Consider the following 19,889-nt stretch of genomic DNA (forward strand, 5'->3'; position numbering starts at 1 on the left):
TTGTGTGTCCAATCACACTTGGCCAATAAAATTCTATTCTATTCTATTCTATTCTATTCTATTCTATTCTATTCTATTCTATTCTATTTCACTATTTTGCTTGGATCAGTTGCAAATGTCAGTTGCCAGAAGTCAAACTTAATGTTAACCGCTTCAATCTTGATTGCAGAAAATATGACTTTTGTAGCAGAATTGTTAACGCTTGGAACACACTACCTGACTCTATGGTCTCTTCTTAAACTCCCAAAAGCTTTAACCAAAAACTGTCTACTATTGACCTCACCCCATTCCTAAGAGGACTATAAGGGGCGTGCATAAGAGCACAAAAGTGCCTACCGTTCCTGTCCTATTGTTTCCTTTCATTATATATACGCTTATATGTTGTATAATTGTTTCATGCTTATGCTTATATATACTGTTGTGACAAAATAAAAATAAATAAATAAATAAAATAAGTCAAAAAACGACGATCGCATTTAATCAGTGAAAACATCTTTCAAACGCTTTAGAATAGCTAGAGATTGGACAAGCGTGTTTTTCTGCCTCCTATCTGGAGATGGCGCTCAAACATGCAACACCTGTGCCTAGAAAGCGGACAGTACAGCAGGCGGCGTCTGTGGTTGTGTTTAAGGAGTTAAAATCATCAAGTACTGTATTGCTAGAAAGGATGGGAGGAAAGGAGACATCAGAGGAACTTCCTCTTCCGGATGACTTCATGGGAGGAAGATGGTGTGCAGAGCGGCTTTTGTGCTCTTTCGAGGATCGAAGCAGCAGCTGGCAGGTGAGTTGAGGGCAGCAGGTGGGAGGAGAGTCCGGGAGCAAGTCGGGCTGTTCGGTTCCCTCCACGGCCTGGAAGCAGAGAAGCAACTGGGCTGAAGCAGGTCAGCTGCTGCTGCTGCAGGTTCCTTCCCCCCCCAAATGGAAGCCCACTGGGGCTGCAGGCTGTGAAACTGGTGGCTGGAATTTTCTGCTGGTGGGAAGATTGAAAAAGTCTCTTTTAAATTAAAGTTGATTCTTTGGGAATGTCTTCCCTCCAGAGGTTGTGGCTGCTCCGTCACTGGAGTTTTGTAACAGAGCTGGAAAAAACCTTAATTCTCCTTGATTAGTTTCCATCCATTGCTTCTTGTCTTGCCTTCTTGTGCTTTGGAAAATAAGTTGACCCTTCAAGTATTGGAACACGGCTATCATGTCACCCCTAGTCCTTCCTTTCATTAGACTAGACATACCCAATTGCTGCAACCCACTAATTATCCCTATTGCTCTTCTCTGCGCTTTGGTGATGAAAACTGGTTTCAGTAATCCAAGTGGGATCTTATCCAAAGCATTATAAATTGGTACTAATGCTTCATGTGATCTTGATTCTATATCCCTCTGTTTAGGCAGCCAGAGTTTCTCAGGCTTCTTGAGTTGTTTTCCCCTTTAAGATTTTCATCCAGGGAATCCTTTCCAAGCTGTCTCTTGGTTTGTTAAAATCATTAGGAACCTTTAAGACAGGGGTGTGAAACTGGCGGCCCAGGGGTGTGAAACTGGAGGGCTTAATATCATTTCAGACAAATGGCTTTCCAGTCTCTGTTTAAAAGCCAGCAGCGATGGAGCACCCACAACCTCTGGAGGGAAGCCATTCCCAAAGAATCAACCTTAACTTGAAAGTTAAATCTTCCAGGCTGCAGAAAATTGCGACCATTCCATTCCATTGGCTAATTGTTCTCACTGTTGGGATTCCTCCTTAATTCCAGGAGAATTCCTTAATTCTCCTTGATTAGTTTCCATCCATTGCTTCTTGTCTTGCCTTCTTGTGCTTTGGAAAATAAGTTGACCCTTCAAGTATTGGAACACGGCTATCATGTCACCCCTAGTCCTTCCTTTCATTAGACTAGACATACCCAATTGCTGCAACCCACTAATTATCCCTATTGCTCTTCTCTGCGCTTTTTATAGAGTCTTAACACTTTTTTTATATTGTGGTGATGAAAACTGGTTTCAGTAATCCAAGTGGGATCTTATCCAAAGCATTATAAATTGGTACTAATGCTTCATGTGATCTTGATTCTATCCCTCTGTTTAGGCAGCCAGAGTTTCTCAGGCTTCTTGAGTTGTTTTCCCCTTTAAGATTTTAAGATTTTTCATCCAGGGAATCCTTCCCAATCTGTCTCTTGGTTTGTTAAAATCAACTGCTTTAAAGTCTTAAGACATTAGTTTGATTTTGTTCTATTGCTTGTATCTGCATTATATTGAATTCCAGCATGACATGGTCACTCCCCCAAATTAGCTGCAACTTCAGACACCTCCCCCCCCATAATTTCCTCTTGCTAGTAAGAATTTAGATCACTATAGGAGACCCTTAGTTCCCTTTTCTACCATTTGGATGACAAGTTGTCGTCTAGATTCATTAGGAACCTTTAAGACAGGGGTGTGAAACTGGCGGCCCATGGGCCAGATGCGACACATGCAGGCCACACCCACTCCAGCTCAGCAAAGGGGTAAAACATCACAAAATATCACTGACGGCAACATGACATGGCAAGTTTGACACCCGTGCTTTAAGACAAGATTGGCCAGCCATTTGTCTGGAATGATATAGGGTCTCCTGCCTGAGAAGGAGCTTGGACTAGAAGACCTCCAAGATTCTTTCCAACTCATAACTTATTCTGTTGCGGACTTTTTAATCTCTTGGCAACCAAATTGCACTGATTCTGCCACTAGTCTTTTTCTGGGATTTTTGTTTTTTAAATTCCATGTCTTGCTAATAAGCACAGTATTTCCTATTGGTGCCGCATCCGGGTATTAACCAGGTTCAACTGTACTTCAACTGACACACCTAAATTTAAAAGAGGAAAACAACAAAATAAAGTTTTTGGGCTACCTTTTTTTTCCGGGTCTTTCCAGTCTTTTTTTCAGTCTGTTTCTGGGGCTTTTTTCAGCCCATTTTTGAGGCTTTTTTGGACTGTTTGTGGGGCTTTTATGGCCCATTTTTTGAGGCTTTTATGGCCTATTTTTGAGGCATTTTAAGCCCATTTTTATGAAAAAAACAAGCCAAAAAAGCCTCAAAAACAGGCCAAAATAGCCCTGAAAACAGGCTGAGAAAAGCCTCAAAAACGGGCCCCAAAAACCAAAAAAACGGGCCAAAAAAGCCTCAAAAATGGGCTGAAAAAAGGCCCGAAAACGGCATGCAGAGGCCAAAAAAAAAATAAATGGCTGGTGGGTGGGCGGGGCATTGGCAGTATTCAGTCTATAAGACACACAGACTCTTTTGGCCCACTTTCAAGGCTTTTTGGGGTCATTTTCAAGGCTTTTTTTGGCCCATTTTTGAAGCTTTTTTGGCCCATTTTTGAGGCTTTTATGGCCTGTTTTTGAGGCTTTTTTTGGCCCATTTTTCTGAAAAAACAAGCCAAAAAAGTCTCAAAAACAGACCAAAAAAAGCCTCAAAAACTGGCCGAAAAGCCAAAAAAACAGGCCAAAAAAGCCTGGAAAATGGGCAAAAAAGGGCCTGAAAATAGGGCATGCAGAGGCCAAAAAATGGCTGGTGGGTGGTTGGGGCATTGGCAGTATTCAGTCTATAAGACACACAGACATTTTGCCTCCTTTTGGGAGACAAAAAAGTGTGTTTTATAGTGTGAAAAATACGGTAATCCAGCACTTTTTTAAAAAATAGCTATTGAGGACCTTTGGGATGTTCAGTTGTATAGGTAGTCCTCACCATTTGTTCCCTGAGCCTTCAAAGTTACAGTGACACTATAAAAGCAGATGGACGCCTGGTCCCAAAATCTGTGTCCATCGTAGCGCTTGTTCAGTGACCTGAACAAGTCAGCAGTTCCTGTGGTTATGAAGGTGCAGGAAAAAGAGAGACACCAACTTGGGTTCTGCCAACCTTTGCACATTTATGATGGCTACAGCATCCCACACTCATTATCCCCGTTTGTGACCTTCTCAGCTAGATTCTGACAAGCAAAATTAGTAGGGATGCTGGCAGGAAATTGCAAGTTGCAGTTTGTGAAATTGCCTTTAACAGCCCACAGGGATTTGCTTAACTGCAGAGGAACAGATGTAAGTTGGCACTGTCATGTGACATCCTGCTTCATGACCGGCTGCTTAATGACACTGAAGCCAGTCCCAATTGCACTCAGTAAGTCAAGACTGCTTGAATTGAGATGTCACCCGAAGGGGTTGTAGACGGTAGCTTCTTTTCTTATTTGCAGCTGAGGACTTTCATGAGCAAAACTGGTGCTTCAAACCTTACAGAGACTTTCGGCATAATTTCCTCAGTTAAAGCCCCCGCATCTCTAAATTTAGCTCAGAAGGTTTGACTGTAACCATTTTGGGACATTTTTCAGGTTGAAAACTCATGGAACTTTCACTTATATTCATTATGGGGTGTTTGTATCTATATTTCTTTCTGTATGCATATATCTGCAATTATATAATCTATCCTCAGTACATCCAGATATATTTGATGATAACCCTTTGCAGTGCTACGAATTTCTGATTGACCCAAGTCAACAACATAATTTCATGGTTGAATAGATATCTTAGTAGTCTTCCATGTCTCAAATGAACCATAATTAATGTAAGAGATTATTCTAGCATTGTGGCATGTTTGCTTTTTCTTTGTAATGTATACCTTTTTCACATCTTCTACAACCATTTTATACACAGTTAAAGTTTCACTTTTCTTTGAAACTTATAGACAAAGAGGATGGCAATAAGGATACTTTGGACACCTGAGAATAACAAGCAACGTTGAAAAAGAAATAAAATTGAGCCAGAAATAAAAATATATTCCATTTCCTTCAGAAAACCACACAATTCTCCTTTTCCAGCAGCTATTAGACAAAAGAGAGAAAATTAACATGAGATTTTGAGCTGGAAAAAGTAGAGGATACGAAACTCAAGGATACATTGCATGAAAGATCAAGAAAAATTATTTTTCATTCAGAAAAAGATGGAAATATCTGGAAGTTAGGGGGAAGGAAAAGTTCTTATTGGGCAGAGCATATAGGACAGACAATGATACAGGCCTTGCTCTGGGAAGAAGGTTCCTCCTTGTTAGTCTTCGATGTCTGGGAGGTGTGAGCAGAACCAAGGGATTGATACTTTTGTGGTTCCCCCCCCCCACCTTGGTAGGGAAATGTGAGAAAAAATGTACAATAGATAATGTTTCATTTCTAAAACAGGATTGCATAAGAATCATGAATAGATTTTGAGATCTATTCATTGAGATCTATTCATTGAGATTTATTTATTTATTTATTTATTCGATTTGTATACCGCCCTTCTGCCGAAGGACTCAGGGCAGTTCACAGCCAATAAAAATGCATATAATACAAGTTAAAAAACAATATAAAAAACTGATTTAATATATGGCCTAAAAATTGAAATAAGATTAAAAACCCTATTTAAAAACTGCATTTAAGCTAACCCTGCGTGACGGAACAAAAGCGTCTTCAGCTTGCAGTGAAAGGTCCAGAGGCCGGGGAGTTGACGAAGCCCCGGAGGCAGCTCATTCCAGAGGGCAGGAGCCCCGACAGAAAAGGCCCTCCCCCTGGTGGTCACCAGCCGACATTTTTTGGCCGACGGCACCCGGAGGAGGCCCTCCCCGTGGGAGTGCACAGGTCGATGGGAGGCTACTAGTGGCAGTAGGCGGTCCCATAAGTAACCCGGTCCTATGCCATGGAGCACTTTAAAGGTGGTGACCAACATCTTGAATTGGACCCGGAAGACCACCGGGAGCCAGTGCAGACCGTGCAGGAGAGGTGTCACATGGGAGCCATGGGGTGCTCCCTCTATCACCCGCGCAGCCGCATTCTGGACCAGTTGGAGCTTCCGGGTGCCCTTCAGGGGGAGCCCCATGTAGAGAGCATTGCAGTAGTCCAGGCGGGATGTAACAAGGGCATGAGTGACCGTGCAGAGGGAAACCCGGTCTAGAAAGGGACGCAACTGACGTATCAGGCGAACCTGATAAAAAGCTTCCCTGGCGACGGGCGTCATATGTTCTTCTAAAGACAGCCGTGCATCCAGGAGGACGCCTAGATTGCGGACCCTCTCCGTGGGGGCCAAACGACTTGCCCCCAACAGTCAGCGATGGAATCAGCTGGTTGTACCGGGCTGCCGGCATCCACAGCCACTCGGTCTTGGAGGGATTGAGCTGGAGCCTGTTTCTCCCCATCCAGTCCCGTACGGCCTCCAGATACTGGGACATCACTTCGATGGCCTCGTTGGGGTGGTTAGGGGTGGAGATGTACAGCTGAGTGTTATCAGCGTACAGATGACAGCTCACCCCAAAACCACGGATGATCTCACCCAGCGGCTTCATATAGATGTTGAACAGAAGAGGCGAGAGAACCGACCCTTGCGGCACCCCACACAAGAGGCGCCTCGGGGCCGATCTCTGCCCTCCTGCCAACACTGTCTGCGATCGGTCAGAGAGGTAGGAGGAGAACCACCGATAAATGGTGCTCCCCATTCCAAGTCCCCCGAGCCACCGCAGCAGGATACCATGGTCGATGGTATCAAAAGCCGCTGAGAGATCTAATAGGACTAGGACAGAGGAGCAACCTCTGTCCCGAGCCCTCCAGAGATCATCTACCAACGCAACCAAGGCCGTTTCCGTGCTGTAACCAGACCGGAAGCCGGACTGGAACGGGTCCAGATAGACAGTTTCATCCAGGTACTGGGGGAACTGTCGTGCAACCACACTCTCAACAACCTTCGCCATAAAACGAAGGTTGGAGACAGGATGATAATTTGCTAAAACAGCTGGATCCAGGGAGGGCTTCTTGAGGAGAGGCCTCACCACCGCCTCTTTCAGGGCGGTAGGGAAGACACCCTCCACCAAGGAAGTGTTGACAATTCCGTGGAGCCAGCCTCATGTAACCTCCCGGGTGGCCAGTACCAGCTAGGAGGGACACGGGTCCAATAAACATGTGGTCGCATTCAGTCTCCCCAGTATTCTGTCCATGTCCTCAGGAGTCACAGTATCAAACTCCTCCCAGGTAGCAACCTCAAGACCTGCCTCTTCCACCCCACCCGGCTCTACCCAATCTGAGTCCAGACCTTCCTGAATCTGAATGATTTTATCGTGCAGATATTGTCCAAACTCCTCAGCACGCCCATGTAAGGGGTCCTCCACTGCTCCCTGATGAAGGAGCGAGCGGGTCACCTCAAACAGGGTGACTGGGCGGTTATTGCCGATGCAATGAGAGTGGAAAAATACTCCCATTTTGCCACTCTCATCGCCACTAGATAGGTCTGAATTTGAGACCTTACTAGTGTCCGGTCAGCTTCGGAACGGTTGGCCCTCCAGTTACTCTCTAGGCGTCTTCTCCGGCGTGTCATCTCTCTCAGCTCCTCGGAGTTCCAAGGCGCTAGTCGAGATCGGCACCGGGTCAGATGCCGCAAAGGCACGACGTGATCTAGAGCCCCAGCAGCCGCCCTATCCCAGGCGACGACTAGATCTCCAGTCGAGCCGTGGGCTGAATCCTCAGGGAATGGCCCAAGCTCCATTTGGAACCTCTCTGGGTCCATCAGGCGCCTGGGACGGAACCAGCGAGTCGGCTCCGTCTCCCTGCTGTGAGGGTTGGCGGTTCGAAAGTCGAGCTGAAGGAGCGAATGGACTGACCATGACAGGGGTCTAATAACTAAATCCCCTAACTCCAGATCATTCAACCACTGTCCAGAGACAAAAATCAAGTCCAGAGTGTTTCCCCCGATGTGCGTGGGACCATTCACTAACTGGGTCAGGTCCAAGGCCGTCATGGAAGCCATGAACTCCCGAGCTGACGCGGATGCCCCGACAACCGACGGCAGGTTGAAGTCCCCCATGACCATAAGTCTGGGGCTTTCAACTGCCGTCCTGGCGATCACATCCAGCAGCTCGGGCAGGGTTTCTGTCACGCAGCAAGGAGCCAGGTATGTGATCAGAAAACCCACCTGCTTCCCCAGGCCCCACTTCATAAGGAGGGACTCACATCCGGCTATCTGTGGCTCAGTGATCTCCCTCGGCTCAAAACTCTCGTTAATAATAACCGCCACCCCTACCCTGGGCCCTCGGCCGATGGAATGCACGGAAACCCGGTGGGCACATTTCTACCAGGGGAACCTGGTAGACCCAACCAGGTCTCCGAGATGCCCATCAGGTCCGCGCCCCCCTCTTGTATAAGATCAAAAATGAGGGGGGCTTTATTTACCACGGACCTGGCATTGCACCACATCAGCTGAAGGCCCAGCCTGTGGGGGAACGGGAAAAATCCAGGGGACTGGAGTGCGTGATCGCTCACAAACAGCAAACACACACTCCCCGAACATGATACGGGCCCCCGCTTCCGCCATATCTGCCTCTTCCAATTACCCTGCAGATGGAACAGCCCTCATGGTATCGAGCTCTAGCCTCCTCTTCTACCTCCGAACCAATAGTGTCCATTCCGCGAGCCTTCACAGGGTCTAGCAACGGCCTTGATAGGTTTTCCCCAAGACCCATCTTAGCCTTCCCACCCCTCCCTATACTTAAATTATTTAAAAGATTCTTATAAGACAAATTTAAAAAGCCCTTAAGCCTCTTCTTGGACGCATGCCATCTCTCGGGATTCCAAAATCCGTCATCGAGGTAGGCCCTCGATAGAGTGGAGGGCCATATCTGCGAGAGGGGGGAATCTCGCAGATCAAGGAGTTGCGTTAGCGAGTACATCACGGAGTTTATGAAGAATGGCGAAAGACCTTAACCCAGCCAGTCAAGATGGTAATCATAATATTGTGGCAGGACTCCGGCCAGAAAGCAGGGGTTTAACTGCCCAGGTGGAAAATGATGACACCGGATGACAGTGATGACGCAGGATGGCAGGTCATCACCACCGTCGCCATTGTCCTAGACAACGCCAACACCGTTGGGAAACACCACCACCATCATCAGTGTTAACATTTCTGTAACCATTGGGACAATGTAATGCAAAGCTTTCTTCCCAACACATGGGAGACTTTCCCTGTTCTTTCACCTCTCTCCCAGGACTCCTTAATTTGTTTCAAAAATTCCTTCAGTTAAAGAGGAACATTATTTGTAGCAGCAAAAGTTTTTTAGCTATGCAGATGGATTTTGCTGGGATTGGAAGACACCAAAGAATTCCAAGATTGTTTATTTCATCAACAAGATCCAAAAAGACAGGTTACAATGTTTTTTAGTAGGTCACATTGCATCTGATCCCTTTGAAGGATACTCAGTGACCAGGAGAAGATCAGACCCGTGTGGAGAAACCAAGATGTAACTCAGTGGTCTGTCTGGATAATCACTGGGGATTTTCCATGACTGAGAATAGAATAGAATAGAATAGAATAGAATAGAATAGAATAGAATAGAATAGAATAGAATAGAATAGAATAGAATCCAATCCAAATCCAAATCCAAATCCAAATCCAAATCCAAATCCAAATCCAAATCCAAATCCAAATCCAAATCCAAATCCAAATCCAAATCCAAATCCAATCCAATCCACCATACCATTTCTATGGTTTTGAGCGTGTTCAGTTCCAGATTGTTCCGGTCGCACCACGAGGCTAGTTGTTCAACTTCCCATCTGTATTGGATTCATCGTTGTCTCGAATAGGACCAGTCGCTGTTGTATCATCTGCAAACTTCAGTAGTTTAACAGATGGATGGTTTGAGATGCAGTCATTGGTATAGAGAGAGAAGAGAAGTGGAGAGAGCCCACATCCTTGGGGGGGTCCCTGTGCTAATTGTACAGGTATCTGATGTGATTCTGCTTAGCTTCACCCGCTGCTTCCTATCTGTTAGGATGCTTATGATCCACTAACACGTGTGTTCAGGTACTGCTAGCTGGTTGTCGTGTCCCACTCCCCCTCCGACAACCGGGTCAAGGAAGTCCGTATCAAACGTGGTAACGAAGCCTCTGCAGCTTTGCCAAATTCCTTCGAGGTTTCTCAGGGCAGGCAGGAGTCCAAGTTGTGACTTTATTTTTATTTTATTTATTTTTATTTTATTAAATTTCTATACCGCCCTTCTCCCGAAGGACTCAGGGCGGTGTACAGCCAAAATAAAACTCAGAATATATACAATTAAAAGAATTTAAAATGAACTATTACTATGCGGCCGATAATTAAAACATTTAAAAATTTAAAATATTATTAAAACCCCAATTTAAAAACAACTATTTATGCCAGTCCTGCTTGAATGAATAAATATTAAGCTCACGACGAAAGGTCCGAAGATCAGACACTTGACGTAAGCCAGGGGGGAGTTCGTTCCAGAGTGTTGGTGCTCCCACAGAGAAGGCCCTACTCCTGGGGGCCACCAGCCGACATTGTTTGGTGGACGGCACCCTGAGAAGGCCCTCTCTGTGAGAGCGTACGGGTCGGTGGGAGGCATAAGGTAGCAGCAGGCGGTCTCGTAAGTACCCGGGTCCTAAGCCATGGAGCGCTTTAAAGGTGGTAACCAGAATCTTGAAGCGCACCCGAAAGACTACAGGAAGCCAGTGCAGACTACAGAGCAGTGGTGTTACGTGGGAGCCACGAACGGCTCCCGTTACCACTCGCGCAGCTGCATTCTGGACTAACTGCAGCCTCCGGGTGCACCTCAAGGGCAGCCCCATGTAGAGAGCATTGCAATAATCCAGCTGAGACGTAACCAGAGCGTGAGTGACCATGCATAAGGCATCCCGGTCAAGGAAGGGACGCAACTGGCGAACCAAGCGAACTTGGTAAAAGGCCCTCCTGGTGACGGCCGCCAGAAGTTCATCAAAGGACAGCCGACCATCCAGGAGGACGCCCAAGTTGCGAACCACCTCCTTTGGGGCCACTAACTCGCCCCCAACCGGGGTGCCGGCATCCACAGCCACTCCGTCTTGGAGGGATTGAGCTTGAGTCTGTTTCTCCCCATCCAGACCCGTACGGCTTCCAGGCACCGGGACAGCACTTTGACCGCTTCGTTGGGGTGGTCCGGGGTGGAAAAGTACAGCTGAGTATCATCAGCGTACAGATGATAACTCACCCCGAAACCACTTCAGCAACCTAGATGAGACTTTGCTTGACTCAAGGTTGGAATGCCAAAAGCAGGTCCTTTATATAGGCTGTGGGGTGTGGCTCCATGACTCAGCATTTATCCAGGCGTGCCCCACCCTTCCTTCTGCTGGCGTCGCCTCTCAAACCTCCAGAAGCGAGGATCCTCCCACTCTGAATTGTCTTCAGCTGTCTCTACTGTCAGCATTTGGGAAAGGGAGGGGTCAGAGGGAGCAGGTCCGGGTAATTGCACCACTTGGCTGACTTCCTGCTCTGACGGCTGCGTCGAAGGAACACACACAGTATAATTCTTGGGCCGCTGGCAACTTCAAGGGCTCTGGATTCACTGGGATTCTGAGGCTTCTCCCCGAGCCATTTCCCCACTGCTGAAGTCCCTGGGTGGACGGCCAGGGCACATACTCCTTGGGCTGGGCACCCAGTTGGCGCTCAATCTCTGCTGTTGCGGCTTCCACTTGCTTCACCACAGTAGGGTATCCAAGGCTTCCGGAGCTGTCCCCGCAGTCTTCTCCAGTCCCCGCAGCTCTGCTGGTACCGGTGGACTTCTCCATCTTCCCTGAGTCTTCCCACTGCTAAGTTTCCTGGGTAAGCGTCCAGAGCTTAGGACCCCGGAGAGCTGCCCTGCAAGTGCAGAGAGCTTCTTTATTGTTTTTATTTGGAGAGTCGGGTTAGTGTCAGGATTACAAATAACACACCCAACAAAATCAAAACTCTGAGGCCTGAAGTTTCCTCCAAGTAAAAATTTATTAGGCATGCCATATTGACACAGCTGGTAAAAAACCGACTCTGAAGGACCCGAGGTTTTTGCCACCCAAATCAAATCCCAAAATTCTTGCCACTGGGTCACACACCCATCGCATGGTCCAATCAGGTCACAGTCCTCCTTCGGTTGTCTTTGGTCCACACCTTCCAAATACCTGGTGGGGACATCCTTGGCTCCCATGGGAAAGAATGTTATTTTGGCTACAATTCCCACAGTTATCACTACCTCCCCCCTCATGTTCCCACAGCAGCAACTGGCCTTGCTGTGGCAGCCCTGAAGATTTTCCAAATGGTTTCAGGGCTGACAGTATGTTTTAGTTACCCTAGAGGAGAAATGTGCATTCACCCAGAATTAAATAAGCTTGTGTGAAACTGAGGGAAGACCAAGGGAAAGAGGGGGAGGGTGAAAAGTGTAGGCAGCACGTGCATACGCGTGTGCCACCTGTCTCTCTGGAGCAGTGGCTCTTGTGAGCGACATTTAAAGAAAAGGATGTTTTTGGTGCACAGAGGTGCAACCCCATGAGATGCGAGAGGCAGGCGACCCCGGCCTCCAAATAAAGTTCCTTTTAAATTGAAGTCCCTTTTCCTCAACCGTTGCTTCCCATGTGTTTTGCCTCGCCTGCCCTCCTCTCCTCAGCCGGACCCCTCCCATCTCCTGCTATCTGAGCCAGAGACTGATAGTGAAGAAGAATGGCCTGGCATGCCTCCAGCCCCCAGCCCTGGCACCATGCCCGGACAGACTGAGCAAACAAACCTCCCTACAGCGTGTGAGCACGAAGCCAGCCACGAGCTAGAATTGCCGGCAGCTGAGCAGGAGGACGAAAAGTGGACAGATCCCTGCTTCTGGAGAATGGAGAGGCGACATCAGCAAAAGGAAGGGAGGGGCAGGCCTGGATAAGTGCTGAGTCATGGAGCCACACCCCATGGCCTATATAAAGGATCTGCTTTTTGGCATTTCTTGAGTCAGACAAAGTTTCGTGGTTGCTGAAGTCACACCTTGGATTCCTGCCTGCCCTGAGAACTCTGACAGGAATTTGGCAAAGCTGCAGAGGCTTCGTGGCCACGCTTGATACAGACTTCCCAGACCCGGCCGTCAGAGGAGGAGTGGGACACGACACCATGCTTGTCCTTCCTACAACCCGGCCCACCTCTCAGGTTCACTCACATTCAAGTGCCCATTGCTCCCAGTACTGCTATCAGAGGTTCCTGCTTCTTGGTCTCCGGTGGCATGCTCCATGGTGCTCCAAAGTCTACCGCCATTGCCTCATCCCTCGCAGAGAGGCTGAGATGCAGTGAGCAGAGGGCTGAGGGGGACATTGTGCGCCTTTTCTCACCACTGCCATGGGTAGACCCTGAAGTCGTTGAAGCCAGAGTTGGTAGGGATGTGTGGTGGTCATTCTGCTCACTGTGACTGCCTTCAAAAATAAGACTGTCAGCGGGAGAAGGAGACCCACCGTGAACCCGCCATGCTCGGCTGAAAGGTGCAGGCTGCCTCAAGGGAGAGGGGAAGGCTTGACCACCTTTCAGGCCCAGCTTTTGCCTTCCGCGGGACCTCTGGGTAGCTGCCGCCCACTAGCCCCCCCCTCTGCCTCGGGTCTCTTAACCAGCCCACAACGGGGTTGCACTGCTTCCAGCCCAGCCTAGCCAGCGGGTAGGGAAGCAGGTGGAAGCGCTGGGGCTAAGTCCGCTGCAGTGCGGTGAGGTACGCATGTGCAGCCCTGAGACATTCGCCTGCCTGCCAGGAGCGCTGACGCCAGGCACTGTTGGGATCTGAAGGTCAGGGTGCTCAGCCTGACAGAAGCTGATATTTATATATTGTAATATTTATATTATGTAATATACTTTTTATTTTTTCACATCATCTCTAACCACTTCATAAACAATTAAAGTTCCACTTTTCATTGAATCTTACAGACAAAGAAGATGGCAATAAGAGCACTCGGAACAACTGAGCATAACAAGCAATGTTGAAAAGGGAAGAAAATCAAGCCAGAAATCAAAATATTTTCCATTTCCTTCAGAAAACCACACAATTCTCCTCCTCCTCCTTTTGTTAAATGAAAGAGAGAAAACCAAGAAAGAATAAGCAGATTATGCAGAACTCAATGATATATTACATGAAAAGTGAAGGGAGATTATTTTTCAAACAGCAAAAACGAGAAGTATCTAGAAGTCAGTGGGGAGGAAAAGGTCAATAAGGAAAGTCACTTAGAGCAGACAATAATTCAAGCCTCTCCCTGTGAGGAAGAAAACGGCTTGAATGAAAGCACCACTAAACAAAGCATTGTCCATATTTTTGACCTCAAGAATATCAGCTATGGAAAAGCTCCATAGATTTGCTTATTGTAGGAAAAGCACAAATAGCAAATCACATCTGATTATGCACAAGAGGAGCCAGAAAGGAGAAATGTCATACAAATTACCTGAATTTGGCAAAAGCTTCAGTCAGAATAGCTGCCTTGTGGTTCATTGAAACAATGAACACACAAGAGAGAAGCCATAAAAATGCTCCCAATGCGGTAAACATTTTAGTGAGCATGGCATGTGGTTATATAGCAGAGGTCTCACAGCAGGGAAAAATCGTATGACTGTACACAGCAGGGAGAAAACGTACATATGACTGTGAAAGTTTCATTAGAAATTCCCAGGTCATGAGACATTAAAGGCCTCATACACAGGAAAATACCATTTGAATATCCTTTCTGTGAGAAAAGTTTCAGTGAGAATTCCAGTTTGGTTAACCACCCGAGGACTCACACAGAAGTGAAACCCTTTGAATGTCCTGACTCTGGAAAAACATTCAGTCACAATTCCATTCTGGTGATACATCAGAAGATTGACTCCAGGGAGAAACTATATAAGTGTCTAGATTGTGGGAAAAGCTTCCTTATTCATCTCATGAGACACCAGAGAACTCACATAGAACAGAAACCCTTTGAATGTCCTATCTGTGGGAAAAGTTTCAGTCACAATTCCAGCCTGGTAATACACCAGAGGACTCACACAGGAGAAAAGTGCTTTGAATAAGTGTCCTGATTGTGGGAAAACTTTCCGTTGTAATTTCAACTTGGTGACACACTAGAGGAACCACAAAGGAGAAAACCCATTTCAATGTGTTGACTGTAAGAGATATTCCAGTCATAATTCCATCCTGATGATAATACATCAGAGGAATCACTCCATGGAGAAACCCTATGAGTGTCGAGAATGTGGGAAAGGTTTCATTAGAAATTCCCACTTCATGATACACCAGAGGATTCACAAAGGAGAGAAACCATTTGAATGTCCTATCTGTGGGAAAAGTTATAGTGATAATTCCAGCCTAGTGAGACACCAGAGGACTCACACAGGAGAAAAACCTTTTGAATGTCCTGACTGTGGGAAAAGATTCAGTCAGAATTCCTACCTGGTAATACACCAGAGGAGTCACACAGGAGAGAAACCCTTTGTATGTCCTGACTGCGGGAAAAGATTCAGTCAGAATTCCTCCCTTGTAGTACATCAAAGGATTCACACAGGAGAAAAACCCTTTGAATGCCCTATTTGTGGGAAAAGTTTCAGTCACAATACCAGCCTGATGAATCACCAGAGTACTCATACAGGAGAGAAACCTTTTGAATGTCCTGACTGTGGAAAAGGTTTTAGTCAAAATTCCCACCTGATGAGACACCAGAGGACTCATCCAGGGAGAAACTATATAAGTGTCTAGATTGTGGGAAAAGCTTCCTTATTCATCTCATGAGACACCAGAGAACTCACATAGAACAGAAACCCTTTGAATGTCTAATTATGGGGAAACTTTCAGTCAGAATTCCAGCCTGGTAATACACCAGAGGACTCACACAGGAGAAAAGTGCTTTGAATGTCCTGATTGTGGGAAAACTTTCCGTTGTAATTTCAACTTGGTGACACACTAGAGGAACCACAAAGGAGAAAACCCATTTCAATGTGTTGACTGTAAGAGATATTCCAGTCATAATTCCATCCTGATAATAATACATCAGAGGAATCATTCCATGGAGAAACCCTATGAGTGTCGAGAATGTGGGAAAGGTTTCATTAGAAATTCCCACTTCATGATACACCAGAGGATTCACAAAGGAGAGAAACCATTTGAATGTCCTATCTGTGGGAAAAGTTATAGTGATAATTCCAGCCTAGTGAGACACCAGAGGACTCACACAGGAGAAAAACCTTTTGAATGTCCTGACTGTGGGAAAAGATTCAGTCAGAATTCTTACCTGGTAATACACCAGAGGAGTCACACAGGAGAGAAACCCTTTGTATGTCCTGACTGTGGGAAAAGATTCAGTCAGAATTCCTCCCTTGTAGTACATCAAAGGATTCACACGGGAGAGAAACCCTTTGAATGCCCTATTTGTGGGAAAAGTTTCAGTCACAATACCAGCTTGATGAATCACCAGAGTACTCACACAGGAGAGAAACCTTTTGAATGTCCTGACTGTGGAAAAGGTTTTAGTCAAAATTCCCACCTCATGAGACACCAGAGGACTCATCCAGGAGAAAAACCCTTTGACTGTTCAGTATGTGGGAAAAGTTTCAGTCGAAATTCGTACCTCATGAACCACCAGAGGACTCACACAGGAGAGAAATCCTTTGAATGTCCAGATTGTGGGGAAAGTTTCATTAGACATTTTCACCTCATGAGACACCAGAGTACTCACACAGGAGACAAACCCTTTGAATGTCCTGACTGTGGAAAAAACTTCAGTCAGAATTCGCACCTCATGAGACACCAGAGGACTCACACAGGAGACAAACCCTTTGAATGTCCTGACTGTGGAAAAAACTTCAGTCAGAATTCCCACCTCATGAGACACCAGAGGACTCACACAGGAGAGAAACCCTTTGAATGTCCCGACTGTGGGAAAAGTTTTAGTCGGACTTTCCACCTCGTGAGACACCAAAGGACTCACACCATAGAGAAACCTTTCAAATGTCCAGTCTGTGTACTTTACTTCAAGCATAAACCATCCCTTATTGCACACAAGGAAATCCACATGAGGCAAAAGTTGAAGAGTTTAGAGAAGGCTTGAATTTCATTTGTGATTTCCCATTCACAAAGTATAGGTGAGAAACTGACTGCTTGAATTCTGGCCTGATTCTTTTTACTCAAACTTTTCTCAGGATTAAACTTTTAGGTGGAGAGAAAAGGAAAGTGGAAGTACTAAGTACCATTTTCTGGTTATTGGCAGAATCTTCTGGATACATCCTTTTGCAGAAGTAGTGGAATTCCTCAAAAAGAAACTTTTTAGTCAGTGTAAAAACAAACTTTATTCAAATAGCTGAGAATTACTTCATTTTCAGTGTAGTTCAACTAAATTAAAGCAAATTCCTCCCGACACAAATTCATCAGTCCTATCACCAACCTTGGTCCAATTAGGCAAACTGCCAGAGGCCTTTCTTGGCACAAGTTCAGAAAACACAGATACAAAATAAATGCAAGAAGATGAAGCTATCAATATTATTTTCCGGCAAAGCCCAAATGCTGTTGCTGGTCTTTTAAGCCTTATGGGAGGGGCCAATAGTCTCTTGGCCCTACTCCCGAGTCCTCCTCTTTGCTTGAGCTTCTCTTGCCTTCTGGCAGCTCTTCTCATGCATGCATTAGGAACAGGGCCCTCCTGTTCCTCTGCCTCACTACTGTCCGTCTCTGGAGGCTCTGGAGTCCGCACCTCACTCTAGGATGACCCTGGCCCCACCTCAGCCTTCGACACAGAGCCCTCATCCAGACCTTCCCCAGCCTCCAGGACTGGCCCACACTGGCCCACACTCTTTCTCAGCCTCATCACTGTCCAACTCCGTTGCCAGCTCCGCAGGCTGCTGGCGGACCACAACAGTCCCCTTTCACCTGACTCTCATCCCATCAGATCTCCCATCCTCCTCTTTGATCTCATTTGGGAAGGGAGGGAAGGCCACACATCCTTGGGCCTCATGACTGTGTCCTGGAAGCCACCACCATTTTCAGTGAGCCCTGAATTTGTCCCTGGGCCATGCGGTGGATTTGTGGAAGTCGTTGCCATTTTGCCACACTGTCTACGCTGTTATGCAGAAGAGGGACAAACCTCTCTATTTTGCTGCGTTAACATGAGAAAAAAATGTACAATAGAAAACATCTCATTTTAAAAAATGTATTATGTTAGAATGATCAGAAGCGTTTGACATGTAAAAAATGGGTATTGTCAGTGTTGCTATGAACATTAGGGCAAGGCAGGATGCTCAGATTTGCCTCATACTGTGAGATAAGCACTGATAAAATTTAATAATAAATGAATTTAACAATAAAAAGACAATGCAAAGCTCATTTCCCAACTCTTGCTCAGTGATGAGGACTCCACACATACAGTGGGTTTTTAATGCACTACTATTATTAACTTGTAATCTCTCTCTTGTGTATTCTGCATCACTGTCTTTCTCAGCTTCCCTTCCTTCCTCATTATAAATTTAGAATTTGAGTTTCAGATTCACACAGGAGAGAAACCTTATAATTGTCCAGATTGTGGGAAATGTTTGATTGGAATTTTGAACTGGTGATACACCAGAGGACTCACACAGAAGAGAAACTGTACGAATCTTAAATTTATGGGGAAAGTTTCAGTCAGAATTCCAATCTGGTGATACACCAGACAGATACACCTTTGAATGTCCTATCTGTGGGAAAGGTTTTAGTGATAATTCCAGCCTGGTGAAACACGAGAGGACTCACACAGGAGAGAAACCCTTTGAATGTCCTGATTGTTGGAAAGATTTTAGTCAGAATTCCCACCTCGTAAGACACCAGAGGGCTCACACCATGGAGACACCTTTCAAATGTCCAGTCTTTTTTTAATTTTTTATTTGCATTCATATCCCGCCCTTCTCCGAAGACTCAGGGCGGCTTACACTATGTCAAGCAATAGTCTTCATCCATTTGTATATTATATACAAAGTCAACTTATTGCCCCCAACAATCTGGGTCCTCATTTTACCTACCTTATAAAGGATGGAAGGCTGAGTCAACCTTGGGCCTGGTGGGACTTGAACCTGCAGTAATTGCAAGCAGCTGCTGTTAATAACAGACTGTCTTAGCAGTCTGAGCCACCAGAGGCCCTGTCTGTAAAGTCTGTGGACTTTACTTCAAGCATAAACCATCCCTTATTGCACACAAGGAAAGCCACATGAGGCAAAAGTTGAAGAGTTTAGAGAAGTCTTGAATTTCATTTGTGATCTCCCATTGAAAGTGTAGGTGAGAAATTGACAGTTTGAATTCTGGCCTGATTCTTTTTACTCAAACTTTTTTCAGGATTCAACTTGTCCCCTCGGCCCAAATTCATCAGTCCTATCACCAACCTTGGTCCAATTAGGCAAACTGCCAGAGGCCTTTCTTGGCACAAGTTCAGAAAACACTGATACAAAATAAATGCAAGAAGATGAAGCTATCAATATTATTTTCCGGCAAAGCCCAAATGCTGTTGCTGGTCTTTTAAGCCTTATGGGAGGGGCCAATCGTCTCTTGGCCCTACTCCCGAGTCCTCCTCTTTGCTTGAGCTTCTCTTGCCTTCTGGCAGCTCTTCTCATGCATGCATTAGGAACAGGGCCCTCCTGTTCCTCTGCCTCACTACTGTCCGTCTCTGGAGGCTCTGGAGTCCGCACTCACTCTAGGATGACCCTGGCCCCACCTCAGCCTTCGACACAGAGCCCTCATCCAGACCTTCCCCAGCCTCCAGGACTGGCCCACACTGGCCCACACTCTTTCTCAGCCTCATCACTGTCCAACTCCGTTGCCAGCTCCGCAGGCTGCTGGCGGACCACAACAGTCCCCTTTCACCTGACTCTCATCCCATCAGATCTCCCATCCTCCTCTTTGATCTCATTTGGGAAGGGAGGGAAGGCCACACATCCTTGGGCCTCATGACTGTGTCCTGGAAGCCACCACCATTTTCAGTGAGCCCTGAATTTGTCCCTGGGCCATGCGGTGGACTTGTGGAAGTCGTTGCCATTTTGCCACACTGTCTACGCTGTTATGCAGAAGAGGGACAAACCTCTCTATTTTGCTGCGTTAACATGAGAAAAAAATGTACAATAGAAAACATCTCATTTTAAAAAATGTATTA

General features: G+C 46.2%; 1 protein-coding gene across 1 annotated transcript; it reads left to right on the plus strand.

Moving 5' to 3' along the window:
* The first annotated feature begins 695 nt into the window (after positions 1–695).
* LOC131193535 (zinc finger protein 84-like) lies at positions 696–18,377 on the plus strand. Its single transcript, XM_058173790.1, has 3 exons — positions 696–781; positions 13,693–15,416; positions 15,832–18,377. Exons 2-3 carry the CDS (start codon positions 14,933–14,935, stop codon positions 16,833–16,835), a joined length of 1,488 nt encoding a protein of 495 aa, XP_058029773.1. The 5' UTR covers positions 696–781; positions 13,693–14,932; the 3' UTR covers positions 16,836–18,377.
* Positions 18,378–19,889: the final 1,512 nt, after the last annotated feature.

Source organism: Ahaetulla prasina, chromosome 2, assembly GCF_028640845.1.
Source record: "Ahaetulla prasina isolate Xishuangbanna chromosome 2, ASM2864084v1, whole genome shotgun sequence".
NCBI lineage: Eukaryota > Metazoa > Chordata > Lepidosauria > Squamata > Colubridae > Ahaetulla > Ahaetulla prasina.

What these genes read in the sequence shown, in the direction of transcription:
- LOC131193535 (XM_058173790.1), top strand. Translation starts at nt 14,933, where the DNA reads ATGATAATACATCAGAGGAATCACTCCATGGAGAAACCCTATGAGTGT. An exon ending in ATGTCCTGACTGTGGAAAAG is followed by an intron (nt 15,417 to 15,831) that starts GTTTTAGTCAAA and finishes AATGTGGGAAAG; the next exon opens with GTTTCATTAGAAATTCCCAC.